We start from the raw sequence: 16,872 nt of genomic DNA on the forward strand, positions 1-16,872 counted from the left end.
AGCAAACAAAAAAAATGGAATTTTGTTGTGAAGTGATCAATTTATGTGCATTAAACCTAGCAAACAAAAAAATGGAATTTTGTTGTATTGGAGAGAGAGAGAGAGAGGCGCAAGTATACCTTTGATATTGGCCAAAGTTCGACAAGCCGACTGTTATATAATCTAAGCCCCACGAGGTGTGATGGTTCAAACTGCTGCGGCAATGAACTTGAAGGATAGAACGGCCATTGAATCCACCGCAGGCTTGAAGGAAGACAAGTGACGGTGCTTTCCGAGCAAAAAATTTTATTATCAACTATTAATACCTGTAAGCTTTGCATCCTCTTGAATACCTTGTTATGATTTATATTTTCATCTTCAAAATTGTAACCTTTTGGGATCTTTAGGCTTCCCACCTTTTTTGTTTTCTGTAAAGAAAGAAACATATATCTATTTGTCAAGGAATCATTAAAAAAAACAGAAAAAACTCAACGGAACAAAGTCACAATACTATCAGCTTACAAAACTATCAATTTTGTTCAAATATCCCTTACCAACTTTCCAGCAAAAAGGTCATGAACCTCCTCATGAAGCCATATTCTGCTGTTTGTGTGCTCTTCCTTGAGGACATTTTCACCCATTCCTCTAATCAAACTATGCATATTAAATATGTAGCTGTAGCCATCTCTACTGATGGATAAGAGAGATTTTTCAATGAGACGGCTTATTTCTATCAAGTGAAGAATACCACAACTCTTAAGTATTCGTTCCTCATAATATCTTTGTTCATGACTGTACAAGCATGCGATATCCAAAAATATTCTCATCTCATCTTTATTCAATCAATCAAGACCAATCTTAAGTTTTCCTAAAATGTCATCATTAGGGATTTTCTTCAGTCTATCAATTATATCTCTCCATTGCTCTTTGTTTCGTCCACAAAAAGAAGGACCCAAAACTTCAAGAGCTAATGGGAGCCCATCAGCATACTTCACCACTTCCCTTGAAAGCTCCTCAAAATCTCTCTCTGGAGATTTTCTCTTGAAAGCATGCAGGCAAAACAGTTCAAGAGCATCATTCTCAGATAATAGTAGGACTTCATACACTTTGTTCTCCCCTACATGAGCGATTATCAGGTGCTTGTCTCTCGTGGTAATCAAAACTCTACTACCCCCGCCAAACCACTCTGTCCCTCCAACTAAAAATTTTAGTTGATTTAGATGGTTTACATCATCAAGAATGACCAAAACTTTCTTCCAGCGAAGCTGATTCCTTATAATTATGGCACCTTCGCGTTCACTAGTTATAGGTATCTTTTTCCCCAATAGCTTACGGATGAGAGCTTGTTGTATCCATGTAAGACCCTTTTTCTGGTACATTTCTCCAACATCACCAAGAAAACAATCAGCATCAAATAGATGACGATATCTCTCATATATGATACTTACAATTTCTGTCTTGCCAATACCGCTCATCCCCCATATTCCAATGGAACGAACATCATTTGATTCCATATCCCATAATGAAATTATTTTCTCAATTTGAGGTTCCACGCCCACTAAGCTTCCGGATGACGTTGGGATAGCTTGAAGTGACTTTGGTAATATGTAATCAACTACCTTATTGATGCAATCAACCTCATCCCTACACATTACGATGCAAAGGGACACTATGTAAATTAAACAGACGTTAACATAGTGTTTTAATAGACTCTCTAAAATAAATGCTCACAATAATGCTACAGGATAGCTTTACTCATTGTTAATTATAATGTTATATCTCCAAAAATCTACTCTAGAAATAATTGTAAGCCTTATCTAGATAAATCAGAAAAATATCTTCCATCAATTATATATTCCTGATTGCATAATTTTACTGTTTTACCTATCTAAGTCCAATAATCAACTAAACGTTTTCAAAATATTGCAGAACAAAATGACGATATTATAAGACAAATCTGGAGAATCGTAAGAAAATCACGACATCTTCCAATGATGCCTATATACCATATCAAGAAGAACTTATTATGTGACATTCCTAGTACCATCGGTACATTATTAAAAAAGCACATGCTCAAGGTCTGTTCATTAAATTTGTTTTTTAATTATAAATACAAGTAAACCGACTACATGTCTCTGCTTCCTGGATCGGATCTTCTTTTCTTTTTACGCAAAATACACAGATGATACTTGTTTGGACATGTAACTTAACTTATAGTTTGGTCCTATTTCCTCCTGTAAAACAAGAAAGCAGAACAGAAAAAGAAAAAGAAAGCATACTTATAATTTTTTAGATCATGTCCTGATAATTTTCCAGCCTCCGCAAATGCATCCCTCCATCTTTGAACCTTCTCCATATCATCTTTGTATTTTTCCTCATGTTGGGAAAATGACTCGGCAAATGGTGGATTTTGATGGCGTACATCAGATGGACTCACATCATAAAAGATTGGAATCACAGTCTGCTCCAATTCACTTTGACACTTTATGATGTGTGCAAGCTCCTCTGAGCACCATTTTGAGGATGCATAGCTTTTTGAGAATATCACGACGGCAAATCTAGACTCTTCTATGGCTTTCAGAAGTTCATAAGAAATTGATTTTCCCGTTTCCAGCCGGTCATCATCTTTGAAAGCATGTATTCCTCTCTGTTCTAGAGCATTATAGAGATGACTCACAAAGTTTTTACGTGTATCTTCACCTCTAAAGCTCAAAAAGACATCATACTTCCAATCTTTGGAAGGAGAAGCATAAGACATTGTTGAAGAATATTGCTAAAGATCAACTAACAGTAAATTATCAGCTTTTGGTATATGGTGAGAAAACTGACACAATTGGGTTGTTGAGGTGCTTAATAATTAAGGAGAAATAGTTGAAGCCTAAGAGGCAAATCAGTTCTCATCTATGTGAATGCAGAATTTGGTCTTCCAATCTGTCATAAAATTGAACCCTGCCTTTATTTCATTATTAAAATGGTGCACTAAGCTCCCGCTATTCAGGAAAGATCAAGAAAAGCCAAAGTTGGAAAAGACGAAGAAAAACAAATGAGAAGGCAATCAACACAAATTCTTTATTAGAATTAATACTACTTTTACTTGCAGTTAAAACATTGAATGTGAGACTGAGATTGTACAAGTTTTATCTAAATCACAATAATTAAGAAAGTTGTTGTTAAGAAAATGGATAACATCTGGAGGTTAAATGGCAGTACATGTTACAATAATATTTTAGCATATGTGTGCACTAGCCTGTAAATAGAGAGCTGTATAAATACAGTATCTAAGTACTACTGTATATTTTAGGCATTGATACATTTTGTTAGAATTCATGTTGTTTTAAGCCGTTAGACTTGTCATTAAGCTCTCGATCGACGGTGAATGTACTCTGATTTAGTATTGTTGATGATATCTAAGTTGTTGTCACATTTTAAGTCAATTTCTGGTATGAAGTCTTCTTATCATTCCATATTTGTACTTATATACATTTTTTCCACACGTTAATTTACACTGCTTTATAAAATTAGGCCGAGGTAGTATGTTCCATCACTGTCTCTGTGACATTATTGTGAAGGGGTCCAACTCCTAAGAAGGTCCCAGGCAACTATTTGTTGTCCACTTTCTTTTGTTTTTTACCTTGAGTTGAACCTGAAATGGCATGGACCAACCGACCAAGGCAAATTGAACACATCATTACTACGTAAAACTATCTTATAAGTGTCAAATTCACATTTAGTGATAGCTCACACAATTTGGGGAGTCTACGCAACATAGCTCAAAAGTATTTTTCAAAAAAGTACTTTTGGCGAGAAACAGTTTGTATTTGGCTAATTAATTTGAAAATTACTTTGGAGCCGTAATTACCTAAGTTGCTCGGACTCGGGTGCGGGTATCCGATACGGGGACGGATCCGAGTATCGGATTCGGCAAAATCTAAATTTTAAGATTCGGGGGTACGGATCCGGATATGGGTGCGGGGATTCGGCTAATAAAAAATAGAGCTATAAAAATATTGTAAATTTTGAGAGATATTCTGTGAAAAACTTACATGAATATTGTAGAATTCAATCTTTCATTCTCCAAGATGGACATTATTCTTTCATTCTCCTAAATCTGTTTTATTTTTCATTTTGAGAAATAAAATTCTCAATTTTTCTCCCAAATTTGTCGATGGACTCCGGTCAAAGTGTCCAAAGTCAGATGACCGAATCCGGGACGGGGACGGTACCAAAATCGAAGAGTTCGTGCAACTTAGGTAATTACTGTTTGGACAAACTTCTAAAAAGTGCTTTTTAAGTGTATTTTTCTCAAAATTGCTTTTCGAAAAAGTGTTTTCGGGGGAGAGGCTACTTTTTTCAACAAGAATTGTTTCTACTTCTACCCAAAAGCATTTTTTTTTCTTTTAAAAGCTTGGTCAAACAACCTAATAGCATGTTTGGCCAAGCTGTAAAAATCAGCTTATTGAGAAGTGCTTTTTCTCAAAAGTGCTTTTCTCAAAAGTACTTTTGGTGAGAAGCAGTTTATGTTTGGCTAATTAATTTGAAAAGCACTTCTGAGTAGCAATTAGTGTTTGTCCAAGCTTTTAAAAACTGCTTCTAAGTGTATTTTTCTCAAAAGTATTTTTCATAAAAGTGCTTTCGAAGAGGGTACTTTTTTCTGATTCTCCAAAACTGCTTCTGCTTCTCCTCAGAAATATTAGCTTCACTTCAACTTTGAAAAAAAATACTTGATTCCAGAATTGAAGAAGCTTGGTCAAACAAACTATAACTCTAGAAGAAAAAGAAAACTTTTGGCCAAACAAAACATTTGGCGAAAAAAGAAGCTTGGCCAAACGGACGGTAAGACTTTTATACCTTTTTCACTATTCATATTCTTTATGGGAAACTTCTTATCACCTTCCTATTTCATGTCATAAAAATTGTAGTCCAACTTTTTCACTATTGTAGTGAGAAATTAAAGAGTGAAACAAAGAAGAACGCCTGAAAAAGGAGCAGTGATGAAAAAGGAGAAAAAAAGTAAAGTTGAAAAGAGAAAACAAAAGGCAAAAAATTACTAAAAGGGAAGCAAAATTAAAGAAAATGATGCTCCAATCTCGCTACCCAGATGTTTACACGCAGAAAACTCAACAAAATTGGTGCTTAGAACAATTAAAGAGTGATAAAAAGTTAAAACTTTACCTTTTTCACCATAGTTAATAGGTGGTAAAAACTGACAGCAAGTTGTGGAGTTGGAGTTGGCTTTGGTCAAGGATCAAGTAGCAATAGAGGTGGCGCCGGCGGAGGAAGCTATCCCAAAATCTCTCTGATCTCCTCATATCGCCGGACTTCCGATGGAAATACAATAATTTATAACAGGTTACAAAAATAGTTTGGATAAAAAACTTTTAAAAAACTTGTTGAATTCCGATAAGAATCATGTTATCTTACAAGATGTTAACCAAATGCATAACAAAATGTATTTAACTTTTATATTTGTTAAGTCTTTCCTAGCCTTAAATTGGGATTCCTAGCCTTAAATTGAGATTTCTCAAGTTGGAAGTCTAGTAATTCTTGCATAAGTAATAATAACTCGTTTTTTATCCGTCTTACATACGGGTCGGATAGTAATTAGATTTGGGTGTAATTGAATGTAATTACACAGTTTAACATGTTTGTTTGACCAAGTAATTATTTAGTTAGCATAGAATTTGGTGTAATTGGAAAGGTGCAATTATAATTTGTGGTAATTATATTGTGTAATTACATGGTTACTTTTTAATTTTTTTCTTTTTGTTTTTATTTTAATTTATTTTCTTTATAACTTTTTATTTCTATTATTTTAATTTTTTATTTTTATTTTTTTTACCTTTTAATTTTTAAACATATTTTTCTTTATACATTATTTATCTTTTATTTCTCTACTTTTACTTCTTGTGATTTCATGTAATTGCTTGTATATTTTATTTTTTATTTGTTTTATTTTCTTCATTTAGTGTAACTGCGTTATTATTCTAGTTTTTGAAACTACACCTCCTAATATTAGAAATGAGTCATTAACAAATTTGGCATATTATGAGTGATGTCATTAAAGTAGAATTTCGTTGTTTAATAGGGTTATAAACTTATTATGTTTCCTAATCTTAAGTTGTATTGGAACTTATTTTTATTATGTTGAAATTTGACATATGTTAAACTCTTTTTTTTTGGATTTGAAATTGTGTCATATTTATGGTTCCACTTTACTTGTTATTTCACATTGTATGTTATTCATTTTTTAGTTAGAATTGATAGATTAGTTTTGTCAAATATTTGAATAATATTATGACATTATATTTATAAATATTAATTTATTTTATAAAAATGCATTCTATGATGTTCTTACAAGACGTATGTTTTTAGTTTTTATAATTAATTAAACTAAATATTATTAATTTGAAAAATATATATCAATTATTTTTACAATATTAGTTATAAATATATGATTACTAATTAATTTATATTCAAGAAAAAATATGCTAAATACCAAATCTAATATCATTTATACTTATATAAAATTATTTATAGGCATATATTTATTATATTAACTTTTAAGTTTGATAATTACTTCATTTAAAATTTAATATAACTGTGTAATTACTCGTGTGCAACCAAACGGTACGCTTGTAATTATACTATAATTACATTATGACAAACAAATAAAGCGTCGTAATTACAATATTGTGTAATTACTAGCCAAGTAATTACACTAATTCTAATTATCCGGTGTCTTTCCAAACATACCCTTAGTAAATAAAGGTATTTTGTGTGCCGCTTTTGGTACGAATAATCTCAATTCGGGCGCACAATTCCACTAATTTTCACATGATATTTATTATGTCCCAACACCAACACATAGTATAAGGTAATTCTGTCTTCCAACAGTAGAAATTGTTTTGCAATATTTATAGGTAAATTTGGATATTTTCAACGTGATATTTAAAATCTTCAAAAATTTTGAATAAAAATTATAAACTATTACGAATATATAAAAAGTACGCTTTACTATTTTACATTTAAATTTGCTTCTATTATGCAGGGGCATATACATTTTGATTAGTAGGTTAGCAAACTATTGATTGAGATTTATCGAAAGCTCGAGATATGATAATATCTAGTAATTTCTTATATTTTGCTGAGTGAAGTTTCAAATCCCAAATCTTATTGTAATTGTCTGTTTGATATCTCAATTGCAGGAATCCAGTAGTGAATTCGAGATTTGAAAAACCGAGCTAGGAGTTTTGCGAAGAAACTCGAAAATCACAGTTATGAAGTAAAAAAAGTTGTAATTGAGAGAGAGAGAAGTTCTAGTAGTATTATCACTGATGATTCTCAAATGATACAATGTAATCCTTTTATGAATAAATACATGACTCTTTCCGGAAGATTCTTATTTCTCAAGTAACTAACTAACACTATCTGTCAGCTGAATTGGACTCAACTAACTGCTAAGTAATTTTGCTGAGCTGGTTGCGATCACGTTGTATTTTGTATATCAATTCTCCCTCCTTCGGAAGATCCTTGACCACAAGGATCAAAATGAGGGAACCTGATCTTTAGTACAATAAGAAATTCCCATGTAGCATCATTTGTAGGTAAACCTATCCACTTAACTAGGACATGAGCCACAACTTTATTCTCTTCACCATTCTCCTTTCTAAAATAAACTTTGGATTATGGCAATGAGGACTAGCAATATCAGTACTAGGAGGATAAGTGATATGTTTGGGCAATTCATAACATTTCTTTAGTAGGGATACATGCATAGTGAGATATATCTCTACTGATGGGGAAAATTGGAGAGTGTATGCCACAACTCCCACCTTCTTGATAATCTAAAATGGTCCATAGTATTTAGCAGCCAATTTGTGGAATGGTCCATAGTTTTAATTCTCTATTGATCAGAGTGCTGTCTACATCAGCCGAAGCTGATTCACCTAGCAGATAAGGTAAGTGCAGAGGAGGTGGTATTCCAAAAAGGGCCTCATAGGAGTTGTTAATATCCAATTTTGCCCTCATATTTTATAAAATATTCTATACACTCTCAAAATATCATTTTGCATTATTACCCAATTTACAAAAGTCATATAAGTATTTTTTATAATTTTTAAAGTTTTAAAATTGATTGTCTTATATTTAAATTGTTCAAATATTTATTAGTTATTTTGGGATGATTTACTCATCCGAATTTCTTTTTTATACCCACACATGTGTTTTATAACATTTTACCTTATTTCATATAATTACATTTGTATTTTTGAGCTATATACACAATTTTTGCAATAATAGCCTATATTCTATACATAATTATATTTATTACATTATTTATGCGAAAATAGCATTTTTTAAAATATTTTTACAATGTTAAGCTATTATTTTCAAGTATTTTACTGCATAAATAATATTTTTATTATTTATTAATTACTTATTATAAATTATTTTAATAAATTTCGTGTATTTAAATGATGGCCCAATTTTGTGTTGATTTCGGACCAAAATTATGGCTCAAAATCCTTATCTCAATTCCCCAGCCCAAACTAGACGACCCCTTTAATAAACTCGGTCGGGACCTGGGGCAAGGACCCCCTCCCCCCCCCCCTCCCGTTTCCCCTTTGATCTTGGCTGTTGATCTTAAATGATCAACGGCCCATAACATCCATTCCACTCTCTTTATATTCCCTCGCCCAAACCCCAGAGACCCATTTCCCCTCCAAGCTGCCTATGTATTCTCTCCATCTCTCTACCCTCACACCAAACCCTAGCCGATCATGGAGCCTCTCTCCTATTCCTTCCTTATACACGTTCATACGGGATTTCTACTTACCTTTTCTTCTATTATCACTCAGTTATGGTGACTTTCGTTACCATTATATTTATGAAAAGTTCTATTCTCACAGATCTGGCTTTGATTGTATGGTTCTGGGTGTGATTGTGGTTCTATACACTTAAGAAGAGAAATTTCTCTTGTATATAGTGTGTCTCCAGTGATTCTACCGTGGTTGGGGCTTGTGAACGATTTGCCCTAAGTCCGAATCCAAATAGGGTTCGGAGTTCTTACTTCCTCTGTTTATTTTAAGTATGCAAGGAATATTTTCTTTCCTTTTTGTGTTGATTGATTATATTTCCTTGTTTGTTCGTCCAAGCTTGCTACTATATAAACCACTTCCCCGTTCCCCTTCTAGGACCTAACAACTACAGCTACAACTATTATTACAACTACTGTTCTCACACTCTCACTCATTTTATACTATTCTGAGACTTTTGATTTTGGCTGGCTGAAAGCCAAAGTCACTGAAATCCGTTCATTATCCTTCTCCAGTGCAAGCACTGCTTAGAGCCCACTTCGAGGCTCTTGTGAACTCTAAAGCACTAGACATTTGGGGTTTCATTGTTCTCCTACAATCACCGTATTTCTGAGATTTTGAGTTTCTCATTCTTTGTTCGCTTTGTTTGCAACTGGTTAGTACTTCATACCTTCGCAATTCTACTTTCTTCTATTTGTGTTTGTGATATCTGCACTAGTGCTACTTGAATTTTTGAGTTAATGTTGTTTCGATAGTATGCCACTTTGTATACAAGCATGTTTGTCTTAATACCATTCTGTAGTGTCAATAGCTTCAACTCTGTTTAAGTCCTGATTTTAACTCATGCATAGTTAGCTAAGTTGATTCATGATATTTGCTTGGTTCATAATTAAACTTGATTGATGTTTGTCGCACCTTGTTTTGATTTATTATACTAAAACCCTAAGGAAACTATGTTCTTGCTGAGAATTGATCTCTTCCTCTTGAATCCTTTATTCATAACTTATTGTTTCTCCGTAAATCATGTGACAATACTGTCTAAATGCTTAGCCTAATGTGCTCTCCTCCCACTACTAGCCTTAATGAATACCCATTATATGAACCTGAATGATTTCTAATCATTATGTTTATGTATAGCTGGTTACTTATACTTGTTGCTTGTTATGAGTCTATGCCTTAGATTCATGTGAGGAACTAATTCATGCCCAGAATTTGTCCAAATGAACTACTTTCTGCCGAGTCCGTCATGTAAAATCTGTTATTTTCTTAGAGTCAATTCATAAGGAATCTATATGCTAATACTATCTTTGTGTTACACTCAGTATGATTAGGCTTTCTATTGATTGATTGTTTGTCTGTTTGTTATGTGTAATTGTTATTACTTGACTATGATTCTGTTTGACCTTCTTAACTTAAACTCCTCAGTTCAAAATCCTTTTAGGGCTAACTATAGATCATGCTCCATTCTGAACTTATTCTGGAAAAACTTAGCATGTTCATCGCGTATGTGTCTAGTATGTTTACCCTGTTAACCTCAAATGACATGTTTCCCTAACTCCTCTAGTGTTATGTATATCTTTAGCATGCTATCATGTGCTTAATGATTTAACCCATGTTGTTAGTTTTCCATGACAAATTTATCATGTTGGAAATTAAGTCTATTGATTCTCTTAGTTTCCTATTCTTTACTTAATCAATCCTGTCACTCTTGCTTCTGAAGTACCAGTGTGTTTATGAATCCTATTAAATGTCACACAATCATGTCTCTATGAGGTATTCCTTCAGGGATGTTTAGTTAATTTTCATGTGTGGTCCATTAACTTAGTTGTTAAGTGGTAAACATTGTAATTGTGGGGCTTGATATTAGTTCATGTGTGGCTTTGGGTTGTGCAAATGGACATACTCTCCTGTTGGGAGATGCATTTGGATCTGGACTTGCCATTCGAGTGAAAGAGTCTGTTGAAGGCCCAGGCAGTATTGGGTTACTTTCGTTTGGGCATGTTCTTGGGTCTGCAGTTATTCCCTGTGTAATATTCGTATTTTTTTCATTATCTGGGCATGTCATAATATGTAAACAAATGATTGCGGATTAGTAATAATGGGGGTTGTGATACTTTAATTTCCACCTAAATGGGTTGAAAACCTATCCATAGGATCTGTTTACTTTGCTTGCTATTTGTTTGACGTGCTACACATAGAAATCATGCCTATAGAAAATCACACACCTCACTTAACTTGTCTAATACCCGCAAATTATTCAAAACATGTTGATTTGAGTAAATGTTGTGCTTGTTTCCATGTCTACTTATATGTGCTATTAGACAGCATATTTATAGGAACCAAACGCCAATAATTACTTGTTTAATTATTAGACAGCATGCCTATAGGATGCAATAATACACGCCTTTGCTAATGCTCATCTAGATACCATGACTATAAGGTTTTAACTAGTTGAATAATCGGCCACTTCTGTTGTTTATTATGTTGCTCTCCTAGATGACATGCCTATAGGAACAAGCATGATAAAATCAAGTTCAAACATCAACTATTAGAAGTCCTGCCCATAGGATATTGGTACTCGCCTAAGAAGCATGTCTATAAAATCAAACGCTGGTAATTCAGAGTTTTCAAACGGTTTTACTACCTCATTGCGCAAATAATTTAAAGATTATGCCTATAGGGCTTTTAATACATGTAATCTACATGTTCGTTAGTCTAAAACAACAATACTGCATGTACGACACTTTAAATCAGAATCACATAGAGGTCATGTCTATAGGACTTAATTACTCTAATATGTCTTAATTCTGAAAATATCTGCTGCCTAATATAAGAATCTGCCCGCGTGCATTTGTTTCTTGTCTGTGAAGGCTAACTTGAGCCATTTATTGTCTTTATGTGTAGTCCCACATATTTTAAATGCACACGTAGTTCTATCATTTTGAGCACCCTAGGTAAAGTCTAGAACCACCCAAATAGTAGGTCCAAAGCCTCCTGGACCATATGCATGAGACGGGTAGTGCACGCATAGGACATGGTTTAGAATTGAATTAGAGCGCATTAATTAAAAAACTTTAACATAGTAAATGGGTAACATGAGATGATAGTCTGTTCCCCCTGAATAATATGAGCAACCCCATTATCCTAAGAAAGTTGCGAAGTATTATTTAAGTTGCACGGGGTGATCCTTTAGGCTAAAAAACTTAGGACCCCCCTCCTTTATATGTTTAGTGTTCGCACTGTATCTCTTGAACTTAGAATAATTAAGTTGTATCCTACAACCTCTTAAGACTTGTACTGGTTATTTATATACAATTTATTTCTTGTGCGATTTCCTTTATACTTGTCTACATCATAGTAGAACTTTTAAATTCCTTGTCTTCCCTCGCTTACATGGTCATATAAGACAATCCAATAATCTCACATAGCATAAACTTCGGTCGGGACGCACAGTTGTGGACCTCGAAGAGTACCTAACACATTCTCTTTGAAGTAATTTGAGCCCTTACCCGATCTTTGGTGACGTAGACTAATTAAATAAAGTTATTCGCAAGTAGGTGCCTTAACACACTTTAAAATCATTAAGTGACGACTCTTCTCTTTTAATAATACCTATTTAAAAGAGTCGTCACATATCGAAACCCGCTTTCGATAGAAAAAGGGGCGCGATAGCATGGCGACTCTGCTGGGGATATACTTAGGCTTTTACCATAATAAATTTTGCTTGTGTGGGATTGTTCATCGAATTGCTTTATTTGATTTCTTTCATGTACCTCCCTTTTCCCGTCCCCTTATTTGCTCGAAATTGCTACATCATGAACCTCCCTTCCCAGTCTCCTTTATTTTCTTCATTTAATTATGTTTTTCAAATTTTGTGAACCATGCTAACTATTTCCTTTGTCTTTTCTTTTCCCTTTCTCTTTCGCTTATTTTATCGCATTATTTAATACTGCCTTTATGTGCTTTTACCATGTAAATTACTTGAATATATGTTATCACTTTCGCACAAGCATGTTTTCAACATCATGTTCACTCGTGCCAATTATCAACATAGCGGCGCTTGATGAGTGTCCGCACTTTTTTTGTAAATACCCTTGTCAAATCGGAAAGGCTTATTAGCGGTAGACTAGTCGATCAGCGGTGCAGTCGACGGTCTTGTATATTTCCCTCTCAAGTCATCCACTTGAGAGTATCAGTCTAGACCCTTACAGAAGCCTACTCTGATTGAAAATGTGCATGCATCATGTTGAACCTAGGATGGATGAATACCCTTGGTAAATTCAGTCCATTTAGATAACCTTGCCCAAAGTCTAATGGGATTTTTACAATCTCGAGTGACAACTTCATACTTTATGTGCATTATTTGGAGAAGCATGTGCTAATATGCTGAATATTTATTGTCTTAAACTATTCTAATTTAGGAGGGGTAGGACTAACTCATTCAAAGCATCCTTATCTCTTGTGCCTTCCCCATAACAGCTTATTTGTATATCTATATCTCTTACATAACTATATTTATTCGCTTGCTATTTATTTCAAAGCACTCAGGACATGTTTTTCAAAATCACTCCACGCTTAACACAATCAAGTCCTGAACATTTTTTAGACTTCTATTCTTAGGCTCAAATAATGCAAATCTTGGGCCTGAACAATCTATCTTCCCGTCCCGCGGTCATAACCTCCTATTTTGCCTAAATGAAGAATTACATCCATTGTTTACATAAAAGGACTGATCTATCATTATCATCAGTCATAGTTAATGGCGTGATTTCTTTCTCAAAGGATATTTCATCTCAACTGTCCTTATGTGGGTATAACTTTTTCAAAATGAGATTACCCTTCAATTGTCGCTATCCTCTATTCAACCCACTCCAGATCATGCCTTAGGACTAGCATCCAAATAACGTCATTTTTAGATATTCGTTCTGTATCCCAACTTATGCAATACTCGAGCTATATAAAACTTTCTTAACTTGGGTTCTTCAGACTTTTTTGTCCAACTGGCATAATATTCTATTTTTAAAAGATAGGGCATTTCGCTTGTTCATACAATCAATCTCCGCTCTGTCAATGTAATTCAACTTTACTTAGCAGTCAAATGTGGCATAATAGTTTGTTTCCTTGCATATCTTGCACGTCTTTACATCTAAGGCATAACATCCAAAGTTCAAGGAGGTTAGACCCATGTGTTTTCTTTCGGCACTTTGTTTGCTTAATTCTAGAATATGCGCCCGAGTCTTAGTTCGTTGGGACCTTCCCAAGAATTGCAGTCTTAATGGTCAATACCACACAAGCGCTACACTATTACTCTACCAATCTCCAGCCACTCCACCCACCCACCCATGATACTCTTCTGCAATTGTTTTGTCTAAGCTCGATCTTGTTGTAACACTTTGTCCTTTTGGAGCATTCACCGGGACTTTAATAGAGGACTATCCTATCATATACATCTTGCACTCTCAAACGATTCTATAAGTTTCAAACCTGAACTATGCTTGACCTGATTTCCGTTTAAGAGGGTATACGTAGGCAGCCATGTGGGTTCGGTCACATCATAATAAAATTTTTATTCCCCCTACTGTCCGGAACCGGGGCAAGATTTTGATTTTTGTCAGTATCATTACGTCAAGGATCGCCAAGAAGTGTATTGCCTGGAGTATGCATTTAAACTGGGCCAGAATTTTGAGGAGGGTCCTCAAAATTCTGAGTTGAGAAGGTTGCAATGTCTCAAAGCGTGTCACAGTCTCCAATTCGACAAAATTATTTGTTTTATGCATCATCACATATTTTGAACAATTGTATTTCTCACAAATGATTTATCACAAATGCATATTTTTGAAAATTTTATTTCTGTAGTAGCCAGATATTACCCGGGGTGACTCGAACAAGCCATCAAGACGAGGAGCAAAAGCAAAATGAGGAATCAAAGGCACGAATCAACCCCTCCCCCCTCCCCCCTCCCCCCCCCCAAAAAAAACTCACAATCTTTCTTTGGACAGTGGCATAACGGACATAACAAGCACATCCACAAATATATACAACAAGACCACTATCTTCACACCGATATATGTCGCCAAGCACAAACGCGTCAAGATAAGGATCACTTTCCCTCTCACATTTAATCATCGCTTTCTTTGTATAGGGCTAAGCACTGCCCTCATTCTTTGCATAGGGCTAAGCACCGCCCTCACCATTGCATAAGGCTAAGCACTGCCTTTTTCTGCATAGGTCTAAGCAATGCCATCATTAAATTTTTTAGAAATCTAGTTGAGTGACCTTCTGAGTGCTATTGACATAGTTAAGTTACTTTGTTGTTACAAATGAAAGAAAGATGACTTTGGTAGATAATTTCAAATAGTTGAGTAACTACTTGAGTAGTTGATGTATATATAACTTAAATATCAAAAAATAAAAAATCTCTTACCTCGTTCTCCAACTCATAGAAGCTATTGATTAGAACCCAATCCACATTCTCAAGATTTGAGAATTGATCCACCAACATTTCAAGTATTTTTGCTGATTCAGGATTAGAAACAAAAGTAGGTACATCTGAACTCTCAATTGTTACTAATCCAGGAACTATGATTTCTTTATCAACTTCAATAGGAGGAAGTTTAATAACTCCTTTTAGTACATGGTAATAAATGTTGTCCACTGCACAAGATTGAGTGAAAAAAGCAGCAGTAACTAATCCAAACTTGTTTCCCACACCATTGCATAGGGCTAAGCACTGCCTTTCTCTGCATAGGGCTAAACACCGCCCTCATTCTTTGCATAGGACTAAGCACTTCCTTCCTCCACATAAGACTAAATACTGTCTCTATTACATTGCATGAAGCTAAGTATTGCCTCCACTATTGCATAAGGCTAAACACTGCCTTTCTTTGCATGAGACTAAGCACTGTCTCCATTACATTGCATGAGGCTAAGCACTGCCTCTGCTATCGTATAAGGCTAAAAACTGTCTTTCTTTGCATGAGACTAAGCACTGTCTCTATTACATTGCATGAGGATCGTATAAGACTAAAAACTGCCTTTCTTTGCATGAGGCTAAGCACTGTCTCAATTGCATCACATGAGGCTAAACACTGCCTCCATTATTGCATAAGGCTAAATGTTGCCTTTCTCTACATAGGGCTAAGCACTCCCCTCATCACATACAAGGCTAAGCGCTGCCTTGTTTCGTTCTCGTATATGACTAAGCATAACATATTCCCTCTATCAAATGATCAATATCGTCGCATCTTTGCATTTCATGGGCTGAAACATCACCACGTTGTCCGAAGGCGTCATAGTCCAAAGGCATCATCCTCATAGCCTGAAGACACTATTCCATGGCCTAAGGATCTTTCAAAACTATATATCATTATTCAAAGGCGTCATATTCCAGAGGCACCATCCTCATGGCCCGAGGACACAATTTCACGGCATGCGAATCCCTTATCATACGCTTCATGGCCCAGGACGTCATGGTCTAAGGACATCATCCTCATCGTCTAAAGACAACTCTCATGGTCCGAAGAGAATTTGCATCATATTTAAATTTCTGCAATAACCCTATATATTCGCGTGCATTGTGTTTTAAGTTTTGCAGGTAACTCGGGAGGTAACCATTCTGCAAACGAGATAAATTCTCGCTCCGCTTTATGTTCACAATGTTCACATCCTTTGATTATTTCAAACATAACCAATGATCGGTAATTGATTACTCTTTATTCTGTAATCTCCCGAACATTTATCTCGAATATTCGTAACATTCAAATTCACATTCATAGCTCCACCTGAAATTATCTGTTACTCACAACACTATCCTATCCAAGAGATCCTTTTTCGAAACATACGACCACTCTTATAACAACTCCATCGATTTCGTTCGACGTTGGATCCAGAACTACATATGGCCCGATTCTCGTAACACCAGGGATATGTAGGTAACTCAAAAACTAGTGTTCAGACGCCATTTTTTCAAACACATATCATCCTCACTCGTTTCGGACAAAATTGGTCATTATTTTCTTTACCCGACAACTCTTTCATTATTCCCGAGTAAAGAGGGGTAACTGTTGATACCCAATTTTTT

General features: G+C 34.9%; 1 protein-coding gene across 2 annotated transcripts; it reads right to left on the minus strand.

The window, feature by feature from the left end:
- Positions 1 to 533: 533 nt before the first annotated feature.
- LOC107831612 (disease resistance protein Roq1) lies at positions 534 to 5,482 on the minus strand. 2 transcript variants are annotated; one of them, XM_016659396.2, is made up of 3 exons: positions 5,152 to 5,482; positions 2,259 to 2,626; positions 534 to 1,623 (listed from the first exon to the last, which is right to left on the minus strand). In XM_016659396.2, exons 1-3 carry the CDS (start codon positions 5,161 to 5,163, stop codon positions 822 to 824), a joined length of 1,182 nt encoding a protein of 393 aa, XP_016514882.2. In that variant the 5' UTR covers positions 5,164 to 5,482; the 3' UTR covers positions 534 to 821. The 2 variants fall into 2 exon arrangements, with proteins under 2 accessions (XP_016514882.2, XP_016514881.2); XM_016659395.2 differs by having other exon boundaries at positions 2,259 to 2,910; positions 5,152 to 5,479.
- Between the last annotated feature and the right edge of the window lie 11,390 nt (positions 5,483 to 16,872).

The sequence above is a fragment of the Nicotiana tabacum genome, chromosome 15 (assembly GCF_000715075.1).
Source record: "Nicotiana tabacum cultivar K326 chromosome 15, ASM71507v2, whole genome shotgun sequence".
Classification (NCBI taxonomy): domain Eukaryota; kingdom Viridiplantae; phylum Streptophyta; class Magnoliopsida; order Solanales; family Solanaceae; genus Nicotiana; species Nicotiana tabacum.